This window comes from Helianthus annuus, chromosome 16 (genome assembly GCF_002127325.2).
Source record: "Helianthus annuus cultivar XRQ/B chromosome 16, HanXRQr2.0-SUNRISE, whole genome shotgun sequence".
NCBI lineage: Eukaryota > Viridiplantae > Streptophyta > Magnoliopsida > Asterales > Asteraceae > Helianthus > Helianthus annuus.
In genome coordinates this window covers 137,838,284-137,849,343 of record NC_035448.2, presented here as the reverse complement: position 1 = coordinate 137,849,343, position 11,060 = coordinate 137,838,284, and the positions used below count along the sequence as shown (strand labels likewise).

The following is an 11,060-nucleotide window of genomic DNA, read 5'->3' as shown; positions in this document are numbered from 1 at the left end:
TGGATGATGGTGGTGGATGATGGTGTTATGGTGGTGATGGGTGGTGGATGAAGTGTGAGAGAGGTGGTGTGCCAAGGGATGAGAGAGAATGAAACCAAGCTCCTCTATTTATAGGCTGAACAGAACGCTGGACACGGCCCCGTGTCCGCTGGACACGGCCCCGTGCCCGTCTGACATTCTCTCTCTTCATTAATTGTAATTGCGAATTACAATTAATGCGCCTGCTGTACTTTCAACACGCCCCCGTGTCCGCTGGGCACGGCCCCGTGGTGAGCAATGGAAGCTTCTACTGGTTTGTCTTTTCTGCTGCTTCCTGGGCACGCCCCCGTGTTCACTGGACACGGGGCGTGTTCAGACTTCTGTTCTCTTCTCTTTGTCTTGGGAGGTGCCGTTGAGGGTCCGGGCAGTTTACTTTTGTCCCTTTTCTTGTATTTATGGTAGAATTAGTGGTCTTTTTGCTTCTTTTGTGATTTTGAGCTCATTTCATCCTGAAAATACAAAAGGAAGACAAAAACACTCTTTTTCCAACATTAGTACTTAAAAAGGGTTAGTTTTATGCCTTAATTGATGTGTTTTATATGTTGCATTTTACACACATCAAATACCCCCACACTTGAACTTTTGCTTGTCCTCAAGCAAAACTCTTTTAATGTGGCTTACACTCCCAAATGGAATAGGTGGAAGAGAAGTTTTAACTTGTCCTAGAGTGTCGGGAATCCAAGGTTTGTATAGGTTCTATTTTTATTTTATTTACAATCTTATTCGTCATGGCTTATTTTGAACTTTTCATAAGATAAATTACTTATTTGGGCATAGCATGCCTTATTAAAATTCCATTTATATACAAGTTCACATACCTCACGGGAGATCACTCAATCACTCGGCCGAAGGTGTATATTTAAGTGAATCGCTCGAGAGCGACACGGATTTACATTCTCCATATGCTTGCCAAGCGATCAATCCTCCTCCTTTTTAACTTTTTACCTTTGTAAATATCAAGAGGTCTTTTGGGGTGAAGGCTTGGGTTTAAAGGTGGGTGGTTGGTTAGTGGTTAGTAAAAAGGGCGAAAATCGTAACAAGTGTCGGTTTTCGTGAAATACCTTATTTTTGGTGACATTTATTTTTGAAGTATTTCTCCAAACAAGCTTTTTGTAGCTTATGTTTGTTTTTGACTTCATTCATTCATTTTTTTTTTTTTTTTTCGTCACGTAAAGGGTATGTTTATGAAAAACCGAGTTTGTTACTAAAATAAAGGTGAAAAAAAAATGAAAAAGGTTTTTGGTGGGTAAAAAAAATTGTTTTGGGGGTAATGAAATGAAAGGTTTAGGCTCAAAGGGGTTTTCTAGGGGGATTTTGGGTAGGTAAAAAAAAATGAAAAATAATGGTTTTGAAAGAAAAATAGTTAGTCCTAATGCCTCCATCATTTACTTACTTGGGTTTAAGTTGGTAAGGACCGGGAATGTATCGTTGTGGCAAGTTCTAGATTTGTAAAGACCGAGCGGCTATTCACACAAGAAACGAAAAATGAGCATTTAATCTAAATATGTGTATTTTTATGCTCAATAAAGGCTCAAAACTCACTTTTTGTGGGAATGGGTTTTTAGTGTGACCAAGCATATATAATCGAATTTTAGCTAGACTTGTTATATCGGTTCATAATTTTCTTATGTTAGTTCTTTTTATCACGACGCTATCGGTTGTAAGTTTGTAAAAATATAACCCTTTTATAACTTGTTATTCCCAACTTAAACTAAGACAAGTAAATAATAAAAAAAATGAAAAAGTTTTTGAAAAAAAAATTTGGGGTGTTTAGCGGTTCCAATAGAGTTTTGTGTAAGGCTTGTTTTAGGATTTTGCAAAATTCCAAGGTTTAAGCATCCCCCCCACACTTAATTTACACATTGTCCTCAATGTGTCCAAAAATAAAGTTTTTGGTTGATTAGAATATGTAAAAGTGTGTTTAAAAACAAAGATTTGTGTTACTGGCGCTCTGGACACGGCCCCGTGTTGACCGGGCACGGCCCCGTGGTCAAGTGCCAGTAACAAAAATTATAGAAGTGAAACAGAAGCCTGGACACGGGGGCGTGTTCGCTGAACACGGCCCGTGTCCAGTTACCTGAACTGGGTGATTTCCTGCAGGGGGCTCAGCACGGGGCCGTGTTGGTTGGGCACGGCCCGTGTGGAGCCTTCTGTTATGGATATTTTTGTCGGTTTGTTCTGTTCTTCTGCATGGTTCCATTTTTTTCTCGTTCCCTTTTTCATCCATTACCACCACGAGTCCATAAATCATAAAAACCATCATAACATTGCTAATAGAGAGATTACATAAATATAGCTAATTAACTAAGGGGTACATAAGGTTATCATAAAGGTTCTACTTATTTATGAAAATTTCGGGAATAGCTTCCCGATGTAGAAACATTCTTCAGCCCATGGCTCCTAGGTTCTCGCTCAAAGCCATTCTTCTATCTCCCTTGGGAGGTAGAAGGTAGCCTCATTCTCGTCGGTATCTTGAGGAGGAGCGCTTACCGGGATTCCTTGCACTACCCTTGGTTGCGGTACTTGGTGCAAGGCGTGCCATTCTGCTGGGATGATAACTTCGGGTACCACATTCCACGCCCTGTGTGTAATCACCGGAACCAAAGGCGGGGAAGCAAGAAGGTTTAACCTTTGGTGCAGAAGGTTCACTTCTTGCAGGCAGCCCTCCAAACCTATCGTCAGATGATTAACGCGGTCCACTAAAGCCTCTTCTACACTTGTCAATTCGTCTACGGCTTCCCTTAAAGCGTAAACGTAGTTTACTAGGGAATCCTCTGCGGTGGACGATCTCCTTCCATTTCGGTTATTCCTTGAAGATGCTCCGCTGTTTCGGCTGGCCATTTTCTGCGAAATAAGCCGAGGATAACTAAATTTTTGCAAAACAGTACCTCGAACACGGCCCCGTGCTCAGTGAGCACGGCCCCGTGTTCAACTGTCTGCAGGGATTTTTGTCTAATGGTTCTAGGTTTTTAAATTATTTCTATATACTTTCGTCGTGTTATGAGCTTAGATAATTTAAAAACAAAGTTATAGAACTAACTTTAGACAAGAATCCATAGCGAAAATTCCTACAAACCTTGCATAGAAGGTTGGAATCATGAGTTTCCAAGCTTCCATGGAGGTAGGGTTTGAAAAATTTTTGGAAGAAGAGGAAAAAAGTGGAAAAGACAAGATGGTCCTTAGGAACCTTCTTTTGGTACTTACCTAGGATGGTATATGTGAAGATTCCAGGGATCTCTGCTTTGTGGAGTGGTCAAAAATGAGCAGGATTCAGGCTGCATTTAAAGAAAACGACAGCACACTGAACACGGCCCCGTGTCCGCCGGGCACGGCCCCGTGTGCAAAAAAAAAAATCCTGACACATTTTGTCCGTATTCTGACAGAATCAGCAGAAAATCTTCTGAGCGAACACGGGGTCGTGGTGACCGGACACGGCCCCGTGTCGGAGGGCTGTCTTATGGAGTTTTGTCTTTTCTAAGGAGCTAACTTGTATCGGGTGGCTCCTGACTTGTTGGAACAACCCCAAAGTGCCTAAGATACCTTAATTGTCCTATACTAAGGCGAGAACGCAAGAGGTTGTCGGTGAGGGTAATTCCTATTTTCATTCTAGGTGGACAAGTCCAACCCTTTCCCGGGCTCTCGTTAAAGAAGGTGTATGCCGAATCGCTCAGGTCTATGTATGCACCGAACGAGGTCGATGGGGAGTCCTTCACGGCACAATCGGCACAGGGACGACTATCGTCCACGTCTTGTCTAGGAAGAAAGGTATTTTCGGGAGCAACGAGGTTGTCAGAATGCGATTCCAACATTTCCTCATGGTCATCATCTTGGGATGGATCTAAGAAATCCTTCCTAAGTTCTTTTGACCAATTTAGAAGTAGTTCTTCTAGTTGAAATAGCTCGTCAAGGAGCATATCTCCTAGAATATCCGGTTGGGCGCATTCGAGGGAGAAATAGTGTTTATTTTTACTTTCGCCCCTCTTAAGGCTACAAGGAATTGGTGGGTCTATATAGTGTGGCCTATAAGTGAGGAAGAAACATTTTAATTCCTCGTGTTCGCCCCCACATAATTGACACCACAAACCATAAGAGTGCCGAAAGTAAAAAGAATCACTATCACTCATGTTTGTATCAGAAGTTACCAACCGCCGGGATCAAACGGTTCTGTTTTCAGTAACTGAATCTTGGGCACGGGGGCGTGTTGAGTGGACACGGCCCCGTGTTCAGCCTACTGTCTGATATAAAACAGGATTGCCAGTTCCAATGATTGGGCACGGGGGCGTGTTCAGCGGGCACGGCCCCGTGCTGAGCTCTGCAGAAGCTGAAAAATCTAAAAAAAATCCTAAAAATTAAAGAAAAATAAAAAGATGATTAGGCCGTTGATTCCTAACTTTCTTAAAATCCTTGTGTCCCCGGCAGCGGCGCCAAAAACTTGATGCGTGTTAGTGTATATATGTTTTTAGATATATATTTAAGCCCTTTTTACACTTTTAGCCAAGTTTTAAATTTATAAAACACGATATTTACTAACACTAAGCACACATATGGGCAAGTGCACCCATCGTGGACGTAGTATAGTGTTGGTAAGATACCGAGGTCGTCCAAGGACACAAGAGCTTTTAATACCGGTTTATCCTCAACGTCTAATCAAATCAAAAAGTTAGAAAAATGTTTTAAACTAAGAAAAATAAAAACTAACTAAATGCTGAAAAATAAAATAAATAAAAACAGATAGACAAGATGAATCACTTGGATCCGACACGTGTATTAGTATAACCTTTGATTATTTTCGCACTTTTGCACTTGTTTAAGAGATTATCTTAGTTATTGTAGTAGGCCCCTTTTTCGAAGGCGACGTTACCCTCAACCCAGTAGTTTGAGTCAGCAAGGATACAATCCTAAAGGGTCGGATTATTGAAAGATAATTAATTAAGTTATTAATGCAAATTATGGTAGGCCCCTCTTTTGAAGGTGATGTTACCCTCGATTAAGTAGTCTGAGTCAGCAGGGATACAGTCCTAAATAGTCGGGTTATAGTATTAATAGTAGTTTACTTATGAGGGGGTCAGAGTTTGGACTCCCGCCATCCAATACCTTTGGGTATTGAAGGAGGTCCTACTAAATTTGACCCAGGTCCCTTGCAGGACCTCTAAACGCTGAACAAGGGCAAGACTCTTACCAAACCGTTCCCTTAACCCCCGACCAGGTAGCCAACATACCTCCATATAGACCGTGGAGATATGAATGGTGAAAATCTTTTATTTTATATAGACAGTAAAATAATGTCAAGACACCACGGACAAACGATAAGGAAGAATCACCTTCAACATAAGAAACTAGTTATTAAAGTCATTAATACTGATGCGTGTTAGTGTATATATGTTTTTAGATATATATTTAAGCCCTTTTTACACTTTTAGCCAAGTTTTAAATTTATAAAACACGATATTTACTAACACTAAGCACACATATGGGCAAGTGCACCCATCGTGGACGTAGTATAGTGTTGGTAAGATACCGAGGTCGTCCAAGGACACAAGAGCTTTTAATACCGGTTTATCCTCAACGTCTAATCAAATCAAAAAGTTAGAAAAATGTTTTAAACTAAGAAAAATAAAAACTAACTAAATGCTGAAAAATAAAATAAATAAAAACAGATAGACAAGATGAATCACTTGGATCCGACACGTGTATTAGTATAACCTTTGATTATTTTCGCACTTTTGCACTTGTTTAAGAGATTATCTTAGTTATTGTAGTAGGCCCCTTTTTCGAAGGCGACGTTACCCTCAACCCAGTAGTTTGAGTCAGCAAGGATACAATCCTAAAGGGTCGGATTATTGAAAGATAATGAATTAAGTTATTAATGCAAATTATGGTAGGCCCCGTTTTCGGCGGTGACGTTACCCTCGGCTAAGTAGTCTGAGTCAGCAGGGATACAGTCCTAAATAGCCGGGTTATAGTATTAATAGTAGTTAGCTTATGAGGGGGTCAAAGAGTTTGGATCCCCGCCATCCAATACCTATGGGCATTGAAGGAGATCCTACTAAATTTGACCCAGGTCCCAAGCAGGACCTCTAAACGCTGAACAAGGGCAAGACCTTTACCAAACCGTTCCCTTAACCCCCGACCAGGTAGTCAACATACCTCCATATAGACCGTGGAGATATGAATGGTGAAAATCTTTTATTTTATATAGACAGTAAAATAATGCCAAGACACCACGGACAAACGATAAGGAAAGATCACCTTCAACATAAGTAACTAGTTATTAAAGTCATTAATACAAAACCAAATAAAAAGTGCAAAAGATTAAAAATAAAAAGTATTATACTAAACACTTGTCTTCACCAAGTGATGTAAGAGACTTAGGCAAACATGGCCTTGATTGTCAAGAACTCTTACGATCAATCTTGGATCCCGAGACGACTCACACACTCTATGATGGACAATGGATGATGGTGGTGGATGATGGTGTTATGGTGGTGATGGGTGGTGGATGAAGTGTGAGAGAGGTGGTGTGCCAAGGGATGAGAGAGAATGAAACCAAGCTCCTCTATTTATAGGCTGAACAGAACGCTGGACACGGCCCCGTGTCCGCTGGACACGGCCCCGTGCCCGTCTGACATTCTCTCTCTTCATTAATTGTAATTGCGAATTACAATTAATGCGCCTGCTGTACTTTCAACACGCCCCCGTGTCCGCTGGGCACGGCCCCGTGGTGAGCAATGGAAGCTTCTACTGGTTTGTCTTTTCTGCTGCTTCCTGGGCACGCCCCCGTGTTCACTGGACACGGGGCGTGTTCAGACTTCTGTTCTCTTCTCTTTGTCTTGGGAGGTGCCGTTGAGGGTCCGGGCAGTTTACTTTTGTCCCTTTTCTTGTATTTATGGTAGAATTAGTGGTCTTTTTGCTTCTTTTGTGATTTTGAGCTCATTTCATCCTGAAAATACAAAAGGAAGACAAAAACACTCTTTTTCCAACATTAGTACTTAAAAAGGGTTAGTTTTATGCCTTAATTGATGTGTTTTATATGTTGCATTTTACACACATCAAATACAAAACCAAATAAAAAGTGCAAAAGATTAAAAATAAAAAGTATTACACTAGACACTTGTCTTCACCAAGTGATATAAGAGACTTAGGCAAACATGGCCTTGATTGTCAAGAACTCTTACGATCAATCTTGGATCCCGAGATGACTCACACACTCTATGATGGACAATGGATGATGGTGGTGGATGATGGTGTTGTGATGGTGGTGGGTGGTGGGTGAAGTGTGAGAGAGGTGGTGTGCCAAGGGATGAGTTGAAATGGCTCCAAGCACTCCTATTTATAGGCTGAACAGAAGCCTGGGCACGGCCCCATGTCCGTCTGACACACTCTCTCTCTTCATTAATTGTAATTCGCAATTACAATAAATGCGCCTGCAGTACTCTGACCACGCCCCCGTGTCCACTGGGCACGGCCCCATGGTGGGCAATAGAAGCTTCTATAGGTTTGTCTTTTCTGCTGCTTCTTGGGCACGGCCCCGTGCTCGCTGAGCACGGGGCGTGTTCAGTCTTCTGTCTTCCTTGTTTTGCTTGGGAGGATGCTGTCGAGGGGTCGGCAATCCACTTTTGTTCCTTTTCTTGTATTTATGTTAGATTTTGCTGTCTTTTTGCTTCTTTTGTTAATTTGAGCTCATTTAATCCTGAAAATACAAAAGGAAGACAAAAACACACTTTTTCCAACATTAATACTAAAAAGGGTTAGTTTTATGCCACATTTGATATAATTTATATGTTGCATTTTGCGCGTATCAAATACCCCCACACTTGAATCTTTGCTTGTCCTCAAGCAAAACTCTTTTTAATGTGGCTTTATTCACTTCCAAATGGAATGGGTAGAAGAGAAGGTTTTTGGGCTTGTCATAGAGTGTCGGGATTTTCCAAGATCGTTTAGGTTTTATTTTTATTTATTTACAATCCTATTCGTCATGATTTATTAAAAACATTTCATAAGATAAATTATTTATTAAGGCATAACATACCTTTTTAAAATTCCATTTATATACAAGTTCACATACCTCACGGGGGAAATCACTCACACTCGGCCGAAGGTGTATTTTTAGTGAATCACTCGAGAGCGGCATGGAACTTATCTCATTAACACGTACCGAATAAACTAAGGTGAGTTCACTAATCTTTCACAAGCATGCGTCCCGGGGGGACAAAACATTATTCCTGGGAGGATTACTTTTTAATAAATGTTGTAGTTTAATTTCGATGTCAGTTAATAAACTCAATTTCTATCATGTAAGTCCCTACTTTACCGAGCTAGTTGTCTGGGAGACAACTAGGTATTAGTTAGTAGCGCTATTATGTTTGACAAACCTCACACCGTACTCGGGAAGTCGGTCGTGAACTAAGGACTTAATTATTTTGGATCAATGTTGATAGACGTTGATGAGGGCACAACAAACATAATCGGTCATATCGGTACCGACTTTATTATTTCTTGACATGTCTTTAAAGCTAAACATTTACATGATTTACGTTGAACAAAACTATGAACTCGCCAACTTTATATTGACACTCTTCTGCATGCTTGTAGGTCGTTAGGTACATTATTGCATGGGAACTTGCAGTCTGGGGAGCTGGAAGTGTCATGAGGCGTGCTGCTTGATTAGAACATTATATATTATGCGTCTTAAACCAATATGGATTTGATTGTTTTGGAAACGATTACTTTGCTTCCGCTGAATACATACTTTCGTTTGAAACGTTTAATTTGAAATACACTATTCATGTCGGACATGATAATTGTGCTTTTATATTGTTAGTTCAACATGATTAGTGACTAGATCCTGGTACGTCAAACGCCTCGTGATAAAACCTCGCAGGTGGTAATTTGAGGGTCTGACATTTAGACACTTTCAAATTGAGGGTCTCAACTATATCAAGAGAAAACCATATGCAAATGCTGCAAATTTAATAGTATGACGTTATTTATATTGCAATTAAAGCTTTTTATAGAGAATTCACACGAAATATGTACATTAATAATATTGACCCAAAAATCAGATCGATTGTACTAATGAAACCCTTCTCGTCTTTTGTGAGGCTCAAACCCCAGCCTATGCTAGGAAACACCAACACTCATATCTATAAACTTTTTAGCGAATAATTTATTAGTTTAACCAACACTCATATCTATAAACTTTGCGAATAATTTACTAGTTGAACAAAAATATCTTAGCTTGCTCCATTCATGACCATGGCTAAGTTCCCCATTTTATAGCCAAAATCTTTCCTAGCAAATTGATCTTGACGTCTACCATAGCAAGTATGATCAGGAATCGATATAAAACCAATACTTTGATTGTTGATCACGATACGATCCGGTGTCTTTTTAGTTGGATACTCGTTGGTGGTTCGTTTGTAAGACCCAAACCATTTTGCCTGAACATACTCCCGTCGTCTCCATGGTGGCACAGGCATCTTCTTCTGCTTCATTGACCTCTTTATCGCTTTTGACATTATTTTCACCATCTCTTTGAAATCTTCGACTTTGAAAACTGAGATCCCAGGAAGAATCTCGAGCAAGGAAGCGTAACCAGCTGTAGGTCTAGCTATCTCGAACTCTTCTAACAAAGATACGATAATTATATAACGTGTTTGCTTAACGTTGACGTCGATGTATTCATGATTGCCAGCGAGAAGCCGGCCACCTTTCTTTTCCCACTTTGATTTGCAAAGCCCTACCCATTTGTATAAACCATATAAGTGGCCGAACTATAACTTCTTAGTTGGGTTCAATCAAAAGGTTTTTTATTTTATTTTTTTTTCTTTTTCTTTTTTACTAGTGGATTCATGTATGAAATATTAGTTGGCTCTGCACCTGAGTCAAATTTTTTTTTTTAACAACAGGATTCTATGATTACAGAAAGGGTAAACATATGCGGTAAAAACCCAACAAAAGTAAAAATATTCGGCATTAAAATAGTAAAAGTGGCATAGAAATAGTACCAGCGTCAAGACCTCGATCACGAAGACAAGCCATCAGCCTTCGTTTAAACCCTAAAGATTGCGATGATCGGTTATCATCAACAACATCATTGTTCGCTTTTTCGACTTTCGATATCAAGTTTCTTTTCACATCATCACCATTTTCAATCAATCTTCGCAATGATTCCTTAATCTCCTCCATATCATCATCAGTTCCATCTGAACTGGATTCATCATCAACTTGCATATCAAAATCTATATTAACAACGCCATTGCCGTTCTCTATGAACGAGTTTACCATATGGGATAAATCCATCATCGTCTCAGGCGAGTGTTCGCTGCCGCTGCTTTCGCAATCTCTCACCTTTCTGGCCACCTCAAATGCCTCTTTCATTCTCCAAAACCTCCCCATTTTTTAATGATGATTCAACACCTGTATGTCAAGATTTATATAAAGGAACTGCCTAAAAATGATGGGAAAGTGTATAGGTGTTTTAAGGTTCAAATGAATATTCTTTTTGTATAACTGTATAAGGTGCCAACGAATATGCTTTTTATATGTGTTTGAATGAATGTGGACATGTACTCATCTAGGGTACTCATTGAGGATCCGGATAATTTGATATAAACCTAATTAGATTCCTGCGAGATATAAGTTAATCTTGAAATATGAAAATTAGATAAAAATGTTACTTTTTTTAAATTTTAGAAATTACTTATCTCTACAATTAGTTAATTTCATTGTTGTCATTTCTGTGGTTCGTTATCATTTCACATTTTTTACTCTTTGTCTATCTGATACTCCTTCCTGGTAAGAGTTTACGATAAATTACACACTTGTAGTTAAAAAAGGTTATAACAAATTTACATGTGTGTAGGCCTCTTATAATACATGAATACATGCTTATTTATATTTATAAACACATATTAATTTAAAGAGTGATGTTCGGCTACAAAGTCCATTTTTTCTACTGATGTGTGTCGGTGTGTATATATTTTTGATGAGTATTTAAGCTCCTTTTTTTACACTTTTAG

At 39.5% G+C, this 11,060-nt stretch overlaps 1 protein-coding gene across 1 annotated transcript; it reads right to left on the bottom strand.

The window, feature by feature from the left end:
• Positions 1 to 9,097: 9,097 nt before the first annotated feature.
• Positions 9,098 to 10,437, bottom strand: LOC110917009. Its single transcript, XM_022161632.2, has 2 exons — positions 10,047 to 10,437; positions 9,098 to 9,778 (listed from the first exon to the last, which is right to left on the bottom strand). The coding sequence occupies exons 1-2, from the start codon at positions 10,435 to 10,437 to the stop codon at positions 9,273 to 9,275; spliced, it is 897 nt and encodes a 298-aa protein (XP_022017324.1). The 3' UTR covers positions 9,098 to 9,272.
• Positions 10,438 to 11,060: the final 623 nt, after the last annotated feature.

Excerpts from the sequence above, each read along its gene's own strand:
- LOC110917009 (XM_022161632.2), bottom strand. The coding sequence starts at position 10,437 with ATGGGGAGGTTTTGGAGAATGAAAGAGGCATTTGAGGTGGCCAGAAAG. Across the intron at positions 9,779-10,046 it reads TGATCGAGGTCTTGACGCTG|GGCTTTGCAAATCAAAGTGG; the intron begins GTACTATTTCTA and ends ACAAATGGGTAG.